Genomic DNA, 22,743 nt, shown 5'->3' with positions numbered 1-22,743 from the left:
GGCGCTGCGCAGGGCAAATCACTTTCTGACACTGAAACTGAACATTACACAGAACTTCACTCTTTTCGGATTTGAGGCTGTTTGTGGCAACCAGTTTACAAGTGAAAGAAACGCAAAAGTGTACGAATATATGGAGATGGTGAGAGGGTGAGGGGAGGAAAGGAGAAAAAAGTAACAAAGAACGAAGTGGGTGTTAAACGGGAGGAATTATGGAGAAAGTTAGAGGAAAGGAAACAGAAAGGAAATATTTCCTTGCACTGCGTAGCTTCCTCTTATGCATCAGACGATATGCCCACAGTACTACGCATTTCCTCTCTTTCTTCTAGCTTCAGATTCTCGAAATTTCGCACGTCTGGGCACAAAACTGATGCAATAAGATGTTCCTATCAATAACGCTTCTGTTCTTAGCTAAAGAGATGCTGTCTCTGTCCAAAATACGGTATAACTTGATAATCTACTTTGGCAGCAGTAAATGCTCGTAAATAAGGAATCAGCCTGAATACCTACCAAGAACTCTAGTTCCGATTGCACTGACTCTGTAGTTTCAGGAACAGAGCAATGAGCTAGCATATTGTCGTGCCTTGGTCAAAAGGCTGTACCGGGTGTTTCTTTGTTTGAAGCTCATGAGAAACGTCTCGAAGTTAGTCAATGCGGTAACAAACTCCCCATTCCGTCCTTTTAATCGTCGAGTTTATTTTCGTTGTGTTAATATGACACCCATCTCGTCAATACGATTCGCCACCGACGCTGTCATATCGACAACAGTATTCCAGCAAACATCTATGCTGAGCTGTACCAGTTTGGTAGAAAGCTTACTCAGACCAGTTTTGTTAAGGTAATTAGCGATACTCGTTGAAGTAGTTATTAATTTAACTGTCTGTGGTGCAAATTCTTTGAGAAACTTGTTTTCGTTTAACACGTGTTGCAGTACGGTTGCAATGAAAAGAGCTATACAGAAGAGCCGCTTATAAAGGGAAAAGTTCAGCCTTTATATTGGTTGGCTGCCTTGGTCTGTTACAAATGTTGCACCTTCTAAATTCGTGACAGAAATTTGTAACTTTCTAGTGCAGACAAAATTTCTTTCCGAAAATTGAGTTCAGACTTGGTAACTTTAACAGGAAACTCCATACTGCGGAAAACGTGTAATTTTATTTGCATTTCGGAAGTCTGCCCAACAATGGTAACACATTCCGTTTTAGTATAGTATCGTGCCATTAAGTATACTTCAAAAGCAGGTGAATTGGTCACTAAGGAACCTTTGATTTCCTGCTGGACATCTGCTTTAATTTATTTCAGCTGCTTCGGAAACAGTGCGTGATCATAAATATTTATGCGGGCATATTCCACATGTTGTGCACGTATGTCTAAAAGTTCTTCAGCCATTCGCCGGCCGCGATGGTCTAGCGGTTCTAGGCGCTCAGTCCGGGACCGCGCGACTGCTACGGTCGCAGGTTCGAATCCTGCCTCGGGCATGGATGTGTGTGATGTCCTTAGGTTAGTTAGGTTTAAGTAGTTCTAAGTTCTAGGGGACTGATGACCACAGATGTTAAGTCCCATAGTGCTCAGAGCCATCTTCAGCCATTCACTTTTAACAATATTATACGAAGGTAGGTCCAGGGTACAGAGTCGAGCGTTACTGCTACTACTAACAGTGTGTTTTGTTCAGGTGTAATTAACTAGGTGTCTCTCAAGAGTTTTTCACTTTTACCGCATTTGTGCGTGATTAATGTTGATGACGACGACCCTTTCTTGATACAATAGACAAAATCACATGATTTGTATCGCACAAAACTAACATATTCGTTCGACTGTACACAATGTACGGTCGAAGAATATTTCGATATAGCTGACAACTGATTGTCCCTTGAGAACAGAAAGAATTCTTTCTTCGCTAACTTTTCCTTCACTGCTACTGACAGACACAAATGACGAAGGCGATGGTGACAACTGCACCTCGTGCGAAGTTTTAGAAAGCACCGTGTAACAAAGACAGGTTACACGTTGCACTCAGACTAAGATTCACTCCTTTCTAATAACATACCATATCACAGACACAAAACTATACGGCATCGCATTCATGCTGGACTTAAATATTCACAGTGCTGATTTTCCATTCTGACATAAGATGCACTGCTGATTAACAATGTTTTAATTACTTATTCTGCAAAGCTTTATAAATTTATACGATGTAAATAAGCCTTCAGTAAACTTCATCGATTAGCTGCAAAGTATGTTTCTCTCATACGATATGCATTTGTATACTATAAAAGAGTACCACTTCTGCGGTTAATTATAAAACCATGTGTCTGGGATAGCTTTAATGTAGGCTAGGATTCTTTGCTGTGGAAGGATGTCGCGCAGCTGAAGACAGACAGATGACAGTTATAAAGGCTTCTGTGTTGAGGCTTGTTTACAACCATTGGTTCGTGGTGCTGTGAGTTCGACGGCGTGTCCCCAATGTGGCTGGCTCCAACTGCTGACAGCATACACTGCTGTTGTCGCCGTCGTTGCTGTTGCGTCGCTAGATTCCTGGGTCTCCTGGCCGTAGTGAGTGGTGCCGGAGGCGGCGGTTACGAGGTCCCCAGGACTCATGAAATGTACGGGCCCTATGGCGTGCGTCACTTCACATGACGCTATAGGTCTTACGAGTTGCAGTGACCGTCTCCGGCGGGGAACGAGGTACTATTTCACACCAATTTAATAATTCGTAGCTACACGTTGAAGCTCTCGATAACACATAACAAAGTAAAGGACTTTATTTTGTGCCTTTTCATGCACATACTGATTTCTCGCCTGAACCTGGACATAGCCAAACGTTCGCGAAATATGTCAGTCAAGGAAACTAACGTGACGTGACAATTTCGTTGCAGGGCCCGTATTTCCCATGGGCTCCACGGGTCGTCGGGCTGCGTCACGCTCCAGTGTCTGAAGCGTAGTGGCCATCTGTTGGTACCCCAGGGAGGATGGAGATGGCTGGATCCTCACATCATACTCTCATACTCTCGAGACATGTCATACTGTCGGGACGATGGTCAAGTGTGGGGCTGCCCTTGGCGCCTGGATGCTTAGGTGGCAGACAGAGTTCGTGTCCCGACGCTGGTAGAAACGTCTGTGTCACCAGCGCGATGTGGAGAAGCACAGGGTGGGTGTCACAGAACTGCCAGCTGTTCGATGATGACGAGTTGGTTCTTTTGTCTTTAAATACTCCTTTCTCATGCTGATTTCACAGTAACGTTGGCGTTAGTCAGTCGCCCCGATTGTTCTGTGCTGGTGCCGACGACTCAGGTGTCTTAATTGAGCTGCAATACCTCCCTGAAAGCTCGCTCTATTTCATTGCTTGTATTCCGTCAGCACAGAGGTGGTTGTGAAGCCGCTGACCATGCAGTATCCTGATTCTGCCTTGACACTGCAACTACCGGTCCTAAGTCTCGTTTATAACTTTTCCACGTTACATTTCTCCCATCCACATAGAAAATTCTCCCTCGAATTTTCTTTAAATACGAACACTTGTTGAAAAAACTAAAACTCCATCCGCACAGGTCTTGGAAGGCCCAACGGTCCCGACCGGCCGCCAAGTCATTCTCAGTCCACAGGCGGATATGGAGGGGCATGTGGTCAGCACACCGCTCTCGCGGCCGTATGTCAGTTTACGAGACCGGAGCCGCTACTTCTCAATCAAGCGGCTCCTCAGTTTGCCTCTCAAGTGCCGAGTGCCCCCTGCTTGCCAACAGCGCTCGGCTGACAGGATGGTCACCCATCCAAGTGCTAGTCCAGCCCGACAGCGCTTAACTTCGGTGGTCTGACGGGAACTTATTTACACTCCCCTTTTCCACCTCCATCTACGGTTTCGCTTTGTCCTTTGCACAATGTACATTAGCCGTCTGACTTCACTACCACTTAGCTCTACACAGAGATCATTGTTTATGGTTCACTTCATCCGTCGTCAAATTGCTTCTGTTTGGTGCTATCATGACTAATTTTAACTTTCAAGGTGAAGCCGGTCAGGGATGGGATTTGGTCTACTTTCCTATTGAACTGCTAGTGCACGATTCCTATTACTGCGAACATTATACAGGCATCTGAGGATGAGGATCGCAGTACCTTTCTTTGTGTTCCAAATGGAGTTCCACTGACATGTAGCCATGCTTCGTAGCTAACATTCGATCTAGGGAGGCATGTAGGGTCGGGTCTAACGTGTTATTTAGAAACGTTAGGTTTGCTGCGGGTAAAATTTCAAGGGGTAGGTGGGCTACATAAGTCATTGTGTAGATTATATTCAGGGAAGTGGTTCTTGTCACGGTGCCACGTAATCGGGATGTCTCTCTCGATGTGTCTGTCACATTGGGTACCATTAATTAACAACACTTGACCATGTAGTTCTATTCGCTGTGTGCCAGTTTGTCGACCTCGCTCTTAACAAGGACAGATAATGACATTGTGGTTTGCTACAGAATATAGCCAGTATAGACCAACTCTGGAAAAGCTCTGCTTCGTCCAACATGACATCTTTCAGATATTTTGTAGCATAATTTTGGCTGTTTAACAAGGAAAACTCACATGAACTCGAACCGTTATGTACCTGTTTCGCAGAGCAGATGGTGAATGGCCCAGCTTGCCGGTGTAGTAATTCCTGTGTGAAGAGCAGGAGATGGGAATGTCTGTTCGATGCCATCAGTTGTGCTTTCTGCACTTTTAACTGAACAAATTTTCGTAGAGCCTTTCATGCCAAGAGGTCTACATGAAAAATATAACACTTAAATCTACAGATCTTCCACGTTCATGGTAGCTGAATATGGCTTGTTCTTATAGTGACAGAAATTCTTTGCTCACTGCTGTTAGTAATTCTGATGGTGTGGGTAATTCAGCTTGGATTTTCCACAAACCTTCGAGGAATTGATCCGGTGGTATAGCAGTGTTGTTGTGGTCTTCAGTCCAGAGACTGGTTTGATGCAGCTCTCCATGCTACTCTATCCTGTGCAAACTTCTTCATCTCCCAGTACCTATTGCAACTTACATCCTTCTGAATCTGTTTAGTGGATTCATCTCTTGGTCTCCCTCTACAATTTTTACCCTCCACGCTGCCTTCCAATACAAAATTGGTGATCCCTTGATGCCTCAGAATATGCCTTACCAACCGATCCCTTCTTCTTGTCAAGTTGTGCCACAAATTTCTCTTCTCTCCAGTTCTATTCAATACTTCCTCATTAGTTATGTGATCTATCCATCTAATCTTCGGCATTCTTCTGTAGCACCACATTTCGAAAGCTTCTATTCTCTTCTTGTCTAAAGTATTTATCGTCCACGTTTCACTTCCATACAGGCTACACTCCATACAAATACTTTCAGAAACGACTTCCTGACACTTAAATCTATATTCGATGTTAACAAATTTCTCTTCTTCAGAAACGCTTTCCTTGCCATTGCTAGTCTACATTTTATATCCTCTCTACTTCGACCATCATCAGTTATTTTGCTCCCCAAATAGCAAAACTCATGTACTACTTTAAGCGTCTCATTTACTAATTAATTCCCTCAGCATCACCCGATTTAATTCGACTACATTCCATTATCATCGTTTTCGTTTTGTTGATGTTCATCTTATATCCTCCTTTCAAGACACTGTCCATGTCGTTCAGCTGCTCTTCCAGGTCCTTTGCTGTCTCTGACAGAATTACAATGTCATCGGCGACCGTCAAATTTTTTATTTCTTCTCCATGGATTTTAATTCCTACTCCGAATTTTTCTTTTGTTTCCTTTACTGCTTGCTCAATATACAGATTGAATAACATCGGGGATAGGCTACAACCTCTGTCTCACTCCCTTCCCTACCACTGCTTCCCTTTCATGCTCTTCGAGTCTTATAACTGCCTTCTGGTTTCTATAAAATTGTAAATAGCCTTTCGCTCTCTGTATTTTACCCCTACCACCTTCAGAATTTGAAAGAGGGTCTTCCAGTCAACATTGTCAAAAGCTTTCGCTAAGTCTACAAATGCTAGAAACGTAGGTTTGCCTTTCCTTAATCTATTTTCTAAGATAAGTCGTAGGGTCAGTATTGCCTCCCGTGTTCCAACATTTCTACGGAATCCAAACTGATCTTCCCCGAGGTCGGTTTCTACCAGTTTTTCCATTCGTCTGTAAAGAATTCGTGTTAGTATTTTGCAGCCGTGGCTTATTAAACTGATAGTTCGGTAAATTTCACATCTGACAACACCTGCTTTCTTTGGGATTGGAATTATTATATTCTTCTTGAAGTCTGGGGGCATTTGGCCTGTCTCATACATCTTGCTCACTGGATGGTAGAGTTTTGTTAGGCCTGGCTCTTCCAAGGCTGTATAGCAGTATTGGTGTTAAATCCCCGCAAACAGCGGGTAATAAGGCTTCCTGTAATGCTGTGGTCTCAGTGTGCGCGTCAGTAACACTATTGGCAAGGTGATGGAGTAATTTAGCAAAAATTAACTGGGTATCTATGATATCCAGACGGTCCCTGAGTATGCCTAAGCCATGATTAGTACTATCGGCTGCTGCCTCAATTTGGGTCATTAGCGTTACGGCCAAAATGCCTAATGGTCTCGTCAGTGGTTCAAATGGCTCTGATCACTATGGGACTTAACATCTGAGGTCATCAGTCCTCTAGAACTTAGAACTACTTAAACCTAACTAATCAAGGACATTACATACATCCATGCCCGAGGCAGGATTCGAACCTGCGACCGTAGCAGTCACGCAGTTCCGGACTGAAGCGCCTAGAACCGCTTGGTCACAGCGGCCGGCCGTCAATGTTTATTCTGGCTTTCTCCAGACTGGCGAGGTGGCCAATGTGCAAGACCACTATCCTTGCTGCCTTTTATATTGGCCTGTACTTTTTGTTACGCCTTATTAGTAGTTTCTAGGTCCTCTGCTTCTCGCTATTCCGATAACTGTTTTCGAAATTCGACTTGCCACGCCTAGTCAACTCTTTTTCGTCACACTCCATATCTACCAGGAGCTGTAACGTCCATGAGCTGTAACTTCCACCCTCCTAATTTCGTTCCCTACACCCTAATATTGTAATCTATCCTGATGATCTGACAGTATCACGTCCTTTTGTCATGTAAACCAGACACTACATGTTAGAGGACTTACTTTGATTGCTTCCGTCCCCCTGCACCAGCACAATAGACCTATTATGACGAGGCTTTTCATTTTGTTTTCCCTTTCTTCCTTCCCTTTTCCCTCGATTATCATCTTCTTTCTAGGACGCTGCTGACAGTGGAGGTAGAACCTCTATGGTCCCGTTAAAGGGACGAAGTTCACTGGCGTGAACTATGATGGGGAGAGATGGAAGTTGTAGCTTGGCATTAACATACAATATTATTTCTATCCCCTGAAACGGGCCTTGAAAACGTGTCACAAACTTTTTAGATTTTCCTTTCGGGACATACGGGTTGGTCATCATAATCCATTGATCTACGTGGTACCTAGGTAACACTGCTTTTGTATTATATATCCTGTCTTGCCATTCCAAAGCTGTGCTGTTCATCTTTTCCACCTGCCACTTACAACACTCAAAAGGAGACAGCTCTCTCAGACCAGAATCAATCTCATACAGGAAGAACCGTGTTCCCTCTTGGGTTTTCGCATTATACGCTCCCATTACGTATGCAATTAGAGCGTCCCAGTTATAATGCCGCAAGTTAACACAGCAGCTTAGCATCTTTGCAGTTGTCGATTAAACGCTCTCTGTTCGACCGTTTGCCTGTGAATGTGAAGCACTGGTCTGAAGTCACTTAATGTGCAATGGTCGGCATAACTGCTCGGACATGTTCACCACCGGAAAAAAAGTTAGTACATCAGGAAAGACGACTTCGATTTTGATGAGATGACGGCATATACCACCTGAGGGTAGTAAAAGTACTGATAATTGTTTCAACGTTGTACGCCAACAGATAGAGCAGTGGCGTAGCTACCAGAGCGACATTTGTGTCCATCCTTTGATAGGGACTGCTCACAGCCAGAGACCTCCGTGTGAAGCAAACATGTGAAGCATGCAGGCAACTATGCCACAGAGATGCACTAGTGCTTCCTACAACCAACTGAGAGGGTTTGAAAGGAGTCAAATTGTGGCCTTCTGTGTGGCGGGATGGTCCTTTTGGAGAACTGCCACACAAGTTGCACATGCTGCGTCAGTTGTGCAACAACGCTGTTATCAGTGCTCATGTGAACATTCTCATACTATTTTGACGATGTTCTGGACGTCCACACAGCACAGACCCCCGCCAGGATCGTCGTACTGTAACGGCAGCAATGGCACCTCTTACAGCTGTTTATTAGATGTATGGCTAAGGTCACGCACACCTCTAGCACGTCTCCCACTGACGCCACGGCAAAACGTGCATGGCTCGGTCAGAGGATCGCTTGGAAGATGAAATGGCGCAATGTGGTCTACAGCGATGAATGCAGATTCTGCCTGCAAACAAGTGATGGTCGTTTGTGTGTACGACGAAGACCTCGTGAGTGCTGTCTTTTAGAATGTATTCATCCTAGACACACTGGCCCCACCCCAGGCCCTATGGTCTGAGGTGTGATAAGCTACAACTCTCGTTCGCCTATGGTGTTCCTGGAGCGGACGCTAACCAGCGCTTGGTAGGTACAGAATGTTATTAAACCCATTCTTTTGCCATTCTTGATACGGTAAGGTGATGTGTTGTTCCAATAGAATAATGCTCGTCCACACATTGCCCGTGAAACTCGACGTGTACTATAAGGCGTGCAGCAACTTCCCTGGCAAGCATGACCTGCAGACTTATCTCCAATTGACCATGTGTGGGATATGATGGGAGAAGAAGTGGCTCATATGACTCGTCAACCAACAACTCTTACAGAAGTATGTGAACTGGTTGAGTAGGCATGGCGTTACATTTCCCGGGACAGTATTCACTATATGTGATCGGTTGGATGCGAGAGTGAGTGCCTGCACTACTGCCCCTGAAGGCTACGCCACGTACTAATATTGGTGTGTCAGCGTGGGACGATATCTGGCACCTCAGTCCCGCTTGCTATTGTTCTGGATTTCATGCGCTCCATATGCACTGTGGCGACAATAAATCTTGAGTGAGTTGACAGCCTCTAAAGGGGCGTACTAATTTTTATCCCCCTGGAGTGTAATTTGTTAAGTTATAACCGTCTCAGGCTTTTTGTATTTCAGTATCTACTGATTCACCATTGCGTGTGCTACTGTTTAGGCCTGTTTGTTTGGTACGACTATCATGGAACGAAACATGAAAAACGATCGATTATTATGAACACGTAACGGTTTCCTGCTTGTGTTTGCATGAATGGGCTATTAATATCCATCCTAATCATTTCAGATGATTTATCTGCCTTGAGTAACCTTAGGACCAGAGAACTTTGGTGACTATGCTCTGTCCTTTGTGCTAATAGTATACAATTCTGTATGTGAAAATCGACTTCATGTCCGTGTGTTACTCACCAGTATTTTTTAATTACTCTGGGTTATGTTGCCCTCCAACCTGTGTGTCCTGCTAAAATACAGCCGCGCGGGGTAGACGCGCTGTCATAGGCGTCTTGTAACGGTCCGCGCGGCTCCCTCCGTCGGATGTTCGAGTCCTCCCTCGGGCATGGGTGTGTGTGTTGTCCTTAGCCTAAGTTAGTTTAAGTTAGATTAAGTAGTGCGTAAGCTTAGGGACCGATGACCTTACAATTTGGTCCCATAAGACCTTACCACCAATTTCCAAATTCTAAAATGCAGTCATGGGCCTGACTCAGTATTTCGTTTCACAATTTCTCTGGTACTACTATGCATAGCCCGCACCTTGTCTTCCTGTGCAACACTCTGTGCTCCATAATGAATTGTGGCTGTCTGACAGACTGTTGACAATCTGGATAATTCCTTTATGCTTCCTTCCACTCATCCTCGTCTATGCCAGCACAATCCACAATGTGTACTTTGTGACTCAGGCCATCTGCATTTGCATGTGTCCTTCCAGGACAGTGTGTTCCTTCAAAATCGAACTCGCTGAGATCCAGTATCCATCTAGTTAACCTACTAATTGGACTACATTTGAGTGCTGCATAATCGGTTATTTGCTTAAAACGACATATCTACAAATAATATCAGACATAAAGTCAGAAATTCTTTCTCAGCTATTGAATAATTTTCTTCTGCCCAAATAAGCTGTCTGGTTGTGTAAGTAGGCTGTTTAGGTTTTTATATTGGTAACGCCACGTAGCGCACTGTATGAAAATCACTGGCTGTGCTGTGTGCAGTCTGTGGCTGGGTGGCATTGTTGTAATATTCGCTATTGTAGTGTTGGGCTGTTGGCTGTTAACAGCGCGTAGCGTTGCGCAGTTGGAGGTGAGCCGCCAGTAGTGGTGGATGTGGGGAGAGAGATGGCGGAGTTTTGAGAGCGGATGATCTGGACGTGTGTCCATCAGAGACAGTAAATTTGCAAGACTGGATGTCATGAACTGCTATATATTATGACCTTTGAATACTATTAAGGTAAATTCATTGTTTGTTCTCTATCAAAATCTTTCATTTGCTAACTATGCCTATCAGTAGTTAGTGCATTCAGTAGTTAGAATCTTTTATTTAGCTGGCAGTAGTGGTGCTCGCTGTATTGCAGTAGTTCGAGTAACGAAGATTTTTGTGAGGTAAGTGATTTGTGAAAGGTATAGGTTAATGTTAGTCAGGGCCATTCTTTTGTAAGGATTTTTGAAAGTCAAATTGCGTTGCGCTAAAAATATTGTGTGTCAGTTTAGTGTTGATCAGAATAAGTAAAGAGCGAAATGTCTGAGTACGTTCAGTTTTGCTCAGCAGTTTGAAAACCAAATAATGTAAGAGGTTTATCAGCACAGTAATTCATTAATTTTTCTAAGGGGACGTTTCATAGTTGTATATGCTGTGCAGTGTTCCTGACGACGTATTTCCTGACTCAATACACAGCGTAAGGTCAAACTGCAGGAGTTGCAGGACAGTATAAACTGTACCTAGTAATCTAAATCTATATAGATACTCCACAAGCCACCGTACGGTGCGTGGCAGAAGGTACCCTGTGCCACTACTTGTCATTTCCCCCCTGTTCCACTAGCAAATAGAGTGAGGGAAAAACGACTTGCCTGTACGCCTCCGTATGAGCCCTAATTTCTCGTATCTTTCTTCATGGTCTTGGCGGCAGTAGAATCGTTTGGCAGCCACCTTAAAATGCCGGTTCTCTAAATTTTCTCAATAATTTCTCGAAAAGAACACCGCCTTCCTTCCAGAGATTCCCATTTGAGTTCCCGAAGCATCTCCGTAACACTTATATGTTGTTCAAACCTACCGGTAACAAATCTAGCAGCCCGCCTCTGAATTGCTTCGATGTATTCCTTCAATTCGAACTAAAATTGGTTCCAAACACTCGATCCGTACTCAAGAATAGGTCGCACTAGAGTCCTATATGCGGTCTACCTTACAGGCTAGCACTGTTTCCCAAAATTCTCCCAATAAACCGAAGCCTACCACTTTCTTTCCCCACCACAGTTCTCACACGCTCGTTCCACCTGATATCGCTCTGCAACGCTAAGCCCTGATATTTAAACGACTTGACTGTGTCAAACAGGACACGAGTAATACTGTATCCGAACATTACAGGTTTGTTCTTGCTACTCATCCGCATTAACTTACATTTTTCCAAATTTAGGGCTAACTGCCATTCATCATGCCAACTGGAAATTTTCTCTAAGTCGTCTGGTATTTTCCTACAGTCACTCAACTTTGACACCTTACAATACACCATGGTATCATCAGTAAACAACCGTAGATTACAGCCCACCCTGTCCGACTAATCACTAATATTTATAGAGAACAACAGTGGTCCTATCACACTTCCCTGGTACACTCCTGACGATACACTTGTCTCTGATGAACACTCGCCGTCGAGGACAGCATAGTGGGTTATATTATTTAAGAAGAGCCTCACATATATCTGCTAACTTATTCTATATGCTTGTACCTTCGTTAACAGCCTGCAATTGTGCACCGTGTCAAATGCTTTCCGGAAATCTAGCAATATGGAATCTGCCTGTTGCCCTTCGTCCATTGTTCTCAGTATGTCACGTGAGAAAAGGGCAAGAACTGGAGTAGACGTGAATAAATATTTTAGTTTTAGAAATTCTCCTTCACAATCTTAAAACCAATGAAATTTTATCCCTTTCTTAACAACAGAGTGGGGTCTCATAGTTTCAGAAAATTTTGGCATTAGTTTTAGATAAAAAGTTACGAGGCCTAAATGTAAATGCAGTTTCTCTAGTGTAGTGGTCGTCGGAAAGTATTTATCAGAATCCACAAGTCATGGATTGGCGCGGACCCCATTTTGGTGGATAATATGGCCCAAGTAAGAGACTTCCTGTAAAATGAAATGGCACTTTATAGAGTGAGGCGAAACTGTGCTGCACGTAGACGATTTAAAATTTCATGTAAACGCACTATATGCTCCTGAATATCTTTAGAGAATACAATTATATCGTTGGAGCCGGCCAGAGTGGCCGAGCGGTTCTAGGCGCTACAGTCTGGAACCGCGCGACCGCTACGGTCGCAGGTTCGAATCTTGCCTCGGGCATGGATGTGTGTAATGTCCTTAGGTTAGTTAGGTTTAAGTAGTTCTAAGTTCTAGGGGACTGATCACCTCAGAAGTTAAGTCCCATAGTGCTCAGAGACATTTGAACTATTTTATATCGTTGGAGAACACAATTATATCGTCTAAATAGACCAAGCATTTTTACGGTTCTAATCCTCGCAATACACCATTTAATAATCGCTGGAAAGTAGGTGATGTGTTTTTCAGCCAAAAGACATGTGGCGATATTGATGATCATCAGATGGTGTCGAGAATGCTGTCTTCGGATGATCTTCAGGTGCTACCTGTAACTGATGGTACCACTTCATAGTTCCATAGCTGTAAAATGTTGACAATGGCCCAGATACATTTGGCATCGAGCTATGCTGCACTGCCATCTGAGATTTTTTGGGTGCGATGCTGACAGGTGCTGACCAGCGGCCGTTACTTGTTTCTGTGATCGCATCTTGAAGCCGTTGAGTTACAAAATATTCCTCATCAGGCTTTACGTTTTGAGGAGGTACATAGTGTTCCTTATGAAAAGGAACTTCGTTTTCAATGCTGAACTAGTGGTGTGACTGGCGTGGGTCACGAGGATCAACCAACGCTATATATTTATTCCACAGGCACTACTTTGCTTCCATCAATTTCCTGTACATATGATACACTACGCCATGCAAGGCATTTTACCTTACCCAATACTTCATTTTCAGACAAAGGCTCAATAATATATAAAGAATTCATTTGCAGATCAGCTCCTATATCATCTCAGGTCTTTCCAGTACCTTTCAATATCTCAAGAAATTTTAACAGGCTTTGTACGCAGTTTAGGCAGCTGTACCTGGTCTAGGGGTGAACCTTGTGATAGTTATGCTTTTCTGGTCATAGAACCAGTGTGAAATGGTGCTCCATTCAGTTCTACTATACGCCGTTTCACGTCAACTTTGGCGTTATGTGCAACCAGGAAATCTAATCCAAGAATGATTTATAGCCACTTCCAACCGTAGGAAGAACTTCTACATCAACACTCAAGTTACTTTCCCCCACTCCGAAACTTATTACCTCTGAACTGGGCGGATCTGAATGACCACCACCTATGGCTGCTTAATGCCCAGCATCGCTGATTTACTTTTACTTTATCAAATATGCCTTTGGTTGCCACCCATAGCTGAGATCCAGTGTCAAATAAAATTTCAAACAATTTTCAGTTTCGTAACCAATCAGAAAAAGTCTGTCACTGATTTCACACTTGTGCTAACTCTTACTGGGAGCTTTGTACGGTTTACACAATGTCCCTCGCTCCATTTAACTGCGACGTGCGAGGTCCGCCGTGTGAGCATCTTCCATGACTCTGTAAATGTCTCTCATTACAATTCTGCCCGGAATGTCCCAGTCGTTTGCATATAGGGCACTGCTGTTCTCTGTAATTACGTTCCATATACTCTGTGCAACCACGTCCAAAACATTTAACACCCGTATTAAATATTGCCTTCTTTCACCATGTCTTGGTGACCATATCTGTCTCAGATTGTGCTACTGCGGTTTCTGTTGCTTCACTCAGAGTCGTTGGGAATTCCATGAGAATTCTTTGACATTTGTGGCTGTAACCCCTGTAAAAACGTGGCACGTGCTCTCTGTTCAGCTTCCTGCAAGGTGACCTTGATGGTATTTTCATCATCCGTGATATCATATGTACTGAAATTAATTTCACAAATACAGTCTACAAAACTCTCTATTGATTCCCTGTGCTTTTGAAACATACTGTTAAGATGCTTATGGTAGTATTTCGACGTATTCTTTCTCCTGTATCTTCCGACCAACGCTTCCCTGAAGACATCTCAACTTTTTGTGTCACATAGCATATGTCCTAGCGCCCTCTGCTAGTTTTAGCTTCACCAAACTTAGCATTTGCTCATTATTCCAACTTAGTGGCTGTGTCTAAATTACAGGAAAATACAAGGACATCCTTCCGTGAGTTTGGAAACGTTCGTTCGCTGTGTTTTTTAGAATTCTCTGGGCGTTGAAGTCGTTTAGTGAATTTCGTGCTTTATTTTTCAACTGACGTTTCTTACTGTTCCTGGTGAAATATTTCAGTAAAATTTTCATTCAGTGTTTTAACTTCGTTTAGTGTTCCAGTGTCCGTTTGAATTTTTTGGTTTTAGCTAATAATTTTGTAAAGTTTTGTTGGTATTGGTGTCAGCTGTGGTCTAGTAGTATTAATACAAGTACTTGCTTTCTTAGTAGGCAGGTAATTTCGAGACCATTATTATTAGTTCTATAAATAGTTGTACTGGTGTAACTGAACTTTGGTAACGTACATATATAGTTTTTTTCAGTAACTGTAAAATTTTACCATAAGGGAGAAGTGTGCGCTCTGTCGTAGGTTTATGAGTAGTGGGTTACGGTAAGGGATTCCTTCAAAGTATTTTCATTGGGGGGAATGCAGTGGGGAAGCCAGTGGTCATTTTATTGAGATCCTCTCCTGGTAATGCAGAATCTGTAGTACAAATAAGTTGATAGAGGAGCAGGAGCGTAAGGTCTGTACCCTTCAGGTGCAGTTACAACGCGCAAAGGAGGAACTAGATAGGTTGAGGCGGGTGAACGGTGGTGGGAAATGGGAACTGGCTGTTGGCAAGAAGGCAGCTAGGAGGAGGAGGTATCCACACAGGTTTACTTTGCATATATGCAATAGATTTGACTCACTGTCAGGGTTGAGTGGAGAGGAGCCTCGTGTAGCTGTAGATGTAGGGAGGTCTAGGTTAGCTGAAAAGTCTAACAGGAAGAAGAAGGTTCTACTGCTAGGTAGTTCTCACGGTAGAGGTGTGGGCCAGCAGTTGCAGGAAGTGTTGGGGAGTGAGTACCAGGTCACCAGCATTGTGAAGCCTGGTGCAGGGTTGGCTCAAGTGATTGACAGCATAAGGGAATTATGTAGGAATTTTACGAAGGAGGATCAGATAGTGATAGTGGGTTGAGCAGGGAACAGTCTTGATAGGGACAGGGAATATGATGTAGGTGGTGACCTGATAAAGATAGCAACTCAGACTGGTGGCACTAATGTTCATTTCGTGCAACTGTTTCAGCGTCATGATCGACCTCACCTTAATGCGGCTATTAGGCGCGTTAACATGGGACTGGGTGGGGAGTGACGCTGATGGCAGAGGGCTTGGGTCACATCTCAGTGGTGCCAGTTGGGTCTATCAGTAGATCGAGTTTCATTAGGCATGGTCTGCCCCTCAATAGGTATGGGAAGGGAAGGCCAGCTAAGCTTATAGGTGACAGTGTAGTGGGTTGTGGTGGTGGGGTCACACATGGAAAAATTCCTGTAGTAGTTAGTGTTAGAGCTGCACCTTTTTCAGACTGAAGTCAACTGATAGGTATACCTGCTTAAAGGAAGTCCCTCTAACTAAGGGCTCACCTTCCGAGGATGTAAAGTTTCCAAGTAGAGAAGGCATTAGCATATTTCATCAAAATACGCGAGGTATTACAGATAAAGTTAGTGAAATGCTTATAGGTGTTGAGTCTGATATTATTGGTATATCAGAGCAACACTTGAATAATTTGACAATTCAGAGGCTTCCTTTATCAGAATACAGATTAGCTGGCTGTTCCTCTAGGAGCTCCTTGCGAGTTGGGGTAGTGGCTATGTACGTAAAAAACACTATTCCATTTGAGTCCATAGACGTATCACGACACTGCGCTGAACAGATATTTGAATGTTGTGCAGGGGCAGTTGAATTTAGTGAAACTAAACTTCTAATTGTTGTTGTTTATACGCCCCTAACTCCGACTTCATACCATTTCTGCTCAAGCTAGAGAGGGTACTTGATTCACTTTTTAGGAAGTACTAGACATTAGTTATATGTGATGACTTAAATATTAAATTTGTGTATGATGACGCAAGAAAAATGATGTTGGTAGATTTCCTAAATTCATATGATCTGATGCAGACTGTGTTTTTTCCAACTAGGGTGCAGTGGAACAGTAGCACAGACATAGACAACATTTTTATTCATTCTTCATTACTAGATGGGCATTCTGGTAGTAAAAGCGAGAATGGAGTTCCAGACCACGTGCACAAATTTTAACACTAAAAGGCTTTGGTACTCAAACCAATGTCATATTTAATCACGAACTATGTAGGAAAGTTAATCCAGCAGCAATAGAGAGTTTTTAAAACCTTGTCAAGGAACAAGGGTGCCGATAACATAGATCGTAAATTCAATGCTTTCCTTAACACATTGCTCATGCTCTTGGAGAGTTGTTTTCCATTAGAATGTTCTAAACGGGCTACTAGCAGTAATAGGCAGCCTGGGTGACTGATTAGAGGGATAAGAATATCTTGTAGAACAAAGCGGCAGTTATATCAAAATGTTAGAAGGAGTCACAACGAAGCTACAGTAGCCCATTACAAACAGTATTGTAAAGTGCTTAAAAATGTTATTAAGAAGGCAAAGAGTATGTGGTATGCAAATAGAATAGCTAATTCACAGGATAAAATTAAAACCATATGGTCAGTTGTGAAGGAAGTGTCTGGTCAGCAGTACAAGGTCGACGATATAAAGTCAGTTCGCAGTAAAATTATTTCTGTTACTGATAAATCAGATATATCTACGGTATTTAACAATCATTTTCTGAGCATTGCTGGTGGATTAAATAAAAATTTAGTTTCTACAAGAAATCGTATAGCTTTCGTGGCAAATGCCTTTCCGAGATTGATGTCTGAAATACTCCTCTGTGATACAGACAAGAGGGAGATTGAGTCAGTAATTAAATCACTGATGACTAACGTTTCTCATGGTTATCATGGAGTGTCTAGCAGAGTATTAAAGTACTGTGCTGCACATGTTAGCCCTGTATCTAGCCATATTTGTAATTTTTCCTTTAGGAATGGTCAGTTTCCTGAGCGATTAAAGTACTCACTAGCAAAGCCGCTTTATAAAAATCACACGATTTCCTATCAAATGTACAGTTCGGCTTTAGAAGTCGTTTAACAACTGAAAATGCTATATTCTCTTTTCTCTGTGAGGTACTGGATGGGCTAAACAAAAGGTTTCGAATGCTTGGAGTATTTTTTGATTTAACTAAGGCATTCGATTGGGTTGATCACAAAATATTGCTCCAGAAGTTGGATCATTACGGAATACGGGGAGTAGCTCACAACTGGTTCACCTCTTACTTTAGCAACAGGCAGCAAAAGGTCATTATTCACAATGTTGATAACGGCTGTGTTGTGGGGTCTGAGTGGGGTCAAGTGGGGGGCGCCCGAGGGATCAGCGTTGGGGCCACTCCTGTTCCTTATTTATATAAATGATACCCCCTCTACTATTACGGGTAACTCTAAAATATTTCTGTTTGCTGATGACATTAGCTTGGTAGTAAAGGATGTTGTGTGCAACAATGGCTTGGTTTCAAATAGTGCAGTACATGAGCTAAGTTCATGGCTTGTAGAAAATAAACTAACGCTAAATCACAGTAAGACTCACTTTTTACAGTTTCTGACACTCAATTCAACGAAACCTGACATTTTAATTTTACAGAACGGGCATATGACTGGTGAAACTGAACAGTTCAATTTTCTAGGTGTTCAGATAGATAGTAAGCTATCGTGGGAAGCTCACGTTCAGGATTTTGCTCAAAGATTAAATACTGCAATTTTTAATATTCGAACGGTATCAGAAGTGAGTGATCGGTCGATACGAAAATTAGTCTACTTTGCTTATTTTCATTCGCTTATGTCGTATGGTATTATATTTTGGGGTAACTCTTCCCATACTAAAGGGATATTTTTGGCTCAGAAACGGGCGGTTCGGGCTATAAGTGATGTAATCTCACGAACCTCTTGTCGACCCCTGTTCACGAGTCTGGGTATTCTGACATTGGCCTCTCAATATAATTATTCCTTAGTGTCATTTCTTGTTAACAGTATTAGTTTATTCCCAAGAATAAGCAGCTTTCACTCAGTTAATACTCGGCAGAAATCAAGCCTGCATTTGGCTCGGACTCCCTTAACTCTTGTGCAGAAAGGTGTGCAGTATACTGCTGCACCCATTTTCAATAAGCTACCACTCCAATTCAAAACTCTTAGCAGTAATCCACGCGCTTTCAAATCGAAGCTGAAGAGTTTCCTCATGGGTCGCTACTTCTATTCTGTCGAGGAATTCCTTGAAAAATTAAGCTGATTCTTATTGTATTGTTGACTGCGTTTGCTTTAACTTATGGACTGACTTTTTTCTGGTTCATAAACATTTATTTTTATCTGTTATTACTTTTATGTTGTAATTTAATGTACTGACACGTTCCATGACCTTGGATATTTGCTCCTCAATTTGGTCCTACGGAACTTGACGTGTAAATAAATAAATAAATAAAGGGCTGACCAATGCAACGGTGTTGATGTCCAGGATAGGTTTATTATGAAGTGACAATTCCTTCCTTTCCTCCCTTAGTTACCGTAACTCTACTTATCTCTGAGCTACTTGATTTGTTCTATTGCAGAAGATCTATCGTCATCTTCATACTCAGAAGTCGGTCTGATAGCAGTTGGAAGTGAAAGACAGTCTTCTGGAGCCTACCTACCCATGTTTCTTGGATGACTTTAGTGTGGGCTGGGAGTGAGGAGTGTCTGCTGAGGTTGGGTTTTGTGCAGCTGAAGAAAGACCGATGATGGTTACAATGACTGTTATTGAGACTTGTTTGCTATCATTTGCTGGCGGTACAGGTGAAGAATCCCCGATGATGGTTACAATGAATTCTGTATTGAGGCTCGTTCGCTATCAGCTGTTGGCGGTGCAATGAATATGACGGAGTTTCTACAGTGCGACTGTCTTCGGCTGCTGACAACACGTTCTGTTGCTGCTGCCGCGTCATCAAGTTCCTGTGTCTCTTGGCCGTAGTGAATGAGACTGACGGCGGCGGTTACAAAGTCGTTGGGCTGCGTCATGCTCCAGGCTCCAAAGCATACTGATCTTCTGTTGATAACCCACGGAGGGCAGAGATGGCTGGATCCTCACGTCATATCCTTGCGATGACTGTCAAGTTCAGGATGCACCTGGCGCTCAGATGCTAAGGTGGAAGGCAGCATTTCGTGTTTCGACGTTGGCAGAAGCGTCTGCGTTCGCGAAGTGATGTAGAGAAGCACAGGCTTCACGTCACATAACTGCTCACCTGTTTGACGATGAAGAACTGTTCTACAGGAATTGTTGTAAATTATTTAATGTCAACAGATTAAAGCCTCGATTGATGGGAGTCGTCTGTAATGTAACATTTTTCTTTCTTTTCTCTACTAGTCACTTGTGTAATAATTGCATCTACAACGGTTCAGCTGTCTATATGTCTATATGAACTGCAAATTATTCCAAAAAAATTATGGTCTGAAATATTTCTGGTCTGATTGAAGTACACAAAATTCACACGTGTGCACTTTTGGCTTTGAGCTATGCAGCGCTACTTCCTTTTGTCACGGTACGTCTGCTTATTCGCTGATTCGCACACCATGGCTGTACGTTGGGGGTGTGGTGTGTGTGTGTGGGGGGGGGGGAGTGGGAGTGTGCGTTGTTATAAGAGGTCTTCTTGCAGTAAAAATTAATAACTTTAATATTTTTATAAAAATACTTGCAGTGCCCCTTAGCACCTAAAATTTTGATAATGAATTTCCTGCATGAAATATTTCAGGGTGGGTTTCTACATGTCGGATTGGGCCGTTCCCTTGTCAGCTATGTAGTCCGGCGATCTACGCGAGCTGGACCATGCCCCGCCCAGTCAGGCCGCGAGATAGTAGCAGAAATTAGCAACATGCACGAGTCTGCTCATTGTTGCTCTAGTATCTTGGTAGATTTATATTCATATCTTTTCTGTACATATAGTGACGCGTCCCGTGGACTAAAATAGTTTGGCGAAATTTTTTTCTCGATATGTTCAACCTTATATTAGATATTATTGATTTCCAGGGACCTCAGGGTCTATAACTAACAACGTCATTCCTAAGAACACTGATAAGCACACACAACTATCTCTTTCTTCTCGGCTCTACAGTCCTTGGAGGGCCTTGGCCTCCATCACAATATCCTGCCATTCTATCCGGTCCATGGCTCTCGTCTTCATCCTCTGACACCCAGCTTTTTCAAGTCTTCTTCAATTCCGTCCACTCATCTCTCTGGGACGTCCCATCCATCGTGTACCTCCAGCCCTGCGATCAAAAATCTTCTTACATGTTCTATCTTCCTCCATTCTGACCATGTGTCCTGTCCATCGCAGTCTTCTTATTTTAATGGTAGTGACAATGTAAGGTTCTTCAAAAAGTTGTTCTAATTCTGCATTCCTACTGATGCGGCAACCTTCTTGATCGTATATTGGGCCGTATATTTTACGCAGAACCTTTCTCTCCCAAATGCTAAGGATCCTTTCCCCATTTGCAGTCATGGTCCATGTCACGGTACCATACATAAAACTTCGTCTTATAATTGTTTATAAATGAAGATTTTAGATTTTCGTGATAGAAGTGAGCTCCTAAGTATGGGTAGTGTGGCAAAGTAGCATCTGTTGCCTGCTGCTATTCTAGCTTTCACCTCGCTGCTGATGTCATTTGTCTCAGTGATAGTCGATCCGAGGTACTTGTTGCCTCTCACCCTTTCAAACTCCTTGTCGGCTATCCTGAGATTTGGTAGGTTTCGCTGGTTGGTCATTGCCATATTTTGGTCTTTTCGACGTTGACTACCAGGCCAAGTTCCCTTGCACCTCTCTACAGCTGTTGAGAGGCATCAGCCAGCCCATTCAGGCCGCGAGACACTAGCAGAAATTAGCAACATGCACGAGTCTGCTCATTGTTGCTCTAGTATCTTGGTAGATTTATATTCATATCTTTTCTGTACACACAAAGTTATCCGTCCCGTGGAAAAAAACGTTTGGCGAAATCTTTGTCTCGATACGTTCAACCTTATATTAGATGTTATTGATGTCCAGAGACCTCAAGATGTACAACTAACAACGTCATTCCTAACAACGCTGATAAGCACACATAACTGCTGTGACTTTATAATTCTGACTGTTTATATCCAGAACCTCCTTTCAGTATCCTGTACGTTTGATACCGTATTCTATTTAATTTTTGGTGTTATAATTTTCACAAATGGTAGCGTACATTCTTATTCATGGCTTATTGTGTTATTTTGAATTATAATACCCAACACATGCTCAGCCCTTCATTAATGTTAACATTCCAGCACTAGCTGACCGGTATTTTTCCTATTTAACTGCCTTTATCCTCATTGAAATGACTGTGTGTGGCTTAACACAGCAATCATCTTTTCTGTTTTATAGGTTGTCATAAATACTATCGCATTTATGTCGTTGGCACCAGAAGTAGCAGAGGACGTGTTTTCAGGAACAATGATTAGTAAGTATATAGCGACTGTTCTTAAAAATAAGTTTCTTGTTCTTGCACTTCTGTATTTTATTTCATCATCATCACCACACCATTATTATTATTATTATTATTATTATTATTATTATTATTATTATTATTATTATTATTGAGTATTAATATTTTGCACCACCACTGCAGTCTGATTACGTTCAGAGTGGTGAGTATAAACGTCACCACTGTCGTGAAGAATACGGCAAGTGCCACAACCTGATTTCCCAGAAACTTGGCTTAGTGGAAGAGGGGTCAAAATAAGCAAAAGTATGTCTTGGCTTACACGTAGATACAGGACTGTTTCTGAGAAAGCGCAGGTCAAAATTTTTGAGGTACTTTGTCCGCCTTTTAGCGAATAAACAGTTCAGCCAATGCGATGGCACAGTCACTAGCGTCGCGACTTCACGCTTTTGCGGCCCATGTTCGGAACCCGATTATAACTATTTTTGTTTTTCATTTATCTATCCATGTTTATTTGCGATCGTTTTCGGTGAAATTCCTGTACTGTATGTTGATTCATAATCAGTTGCAACCTCGAGGTTTTCGATAAAGTTATGCGTGGTTTGACGCGAAATTATAGCCAACGCTTGAAATCTTCAGGAATTTTAACGACGGTTCTTTTCCAAATGAGATTCATACGAAGAAATATCACCGTGGTGAGCCTGCCTTCAAGCAGTGGTCGTGGTGTTTGGAATTTCTATTTTCGAATATTTCTGCGGTCAGTATCTTCCATGG

General features: G+C 42.7%; 1 protein-coding gene across 1 annotated transcript in view; it reads left to right on the top strand.

Annotated features, from left to right (window-relative positions):
- LOC126185060 (uncharacterized) overlaps window positions 1-22,743 on the top strand; it is a 131,595-nt gene that overhangs the window by 85,351 nt on the left and 23,501 nt on the right. The window contains exon 4 of the mRNA XM_049927817.1: window positions 21,912-21,987. Coding sequence (XP_049783774.1) covers window positions 21,912-21,987 — 76 coding nt within the window. The remainder of the gene's footprint in view (window positions 1-21,911; window positions 21,988-22,743) is intronic.

Source organism: Schistocerca cancellata, chromosome 4 (assembly GCF_023864275.1).
Source record: "Schistocerca cancellata isolate TAMUIC-IGC-003103 chromosome 4, iqSchCanc2.1, whole genome shotgun sequence".
NCBI lineage: Eukaryota > Metazoa > Arthropoda > Insecta > Orthoptera > Acrididae > Schistocerca > Schistocerca cancellata.
Note: the sequence above shows the minus strand (reverse complement) of the source record. Positions and strands in the feature narration are given on the sequence as shown.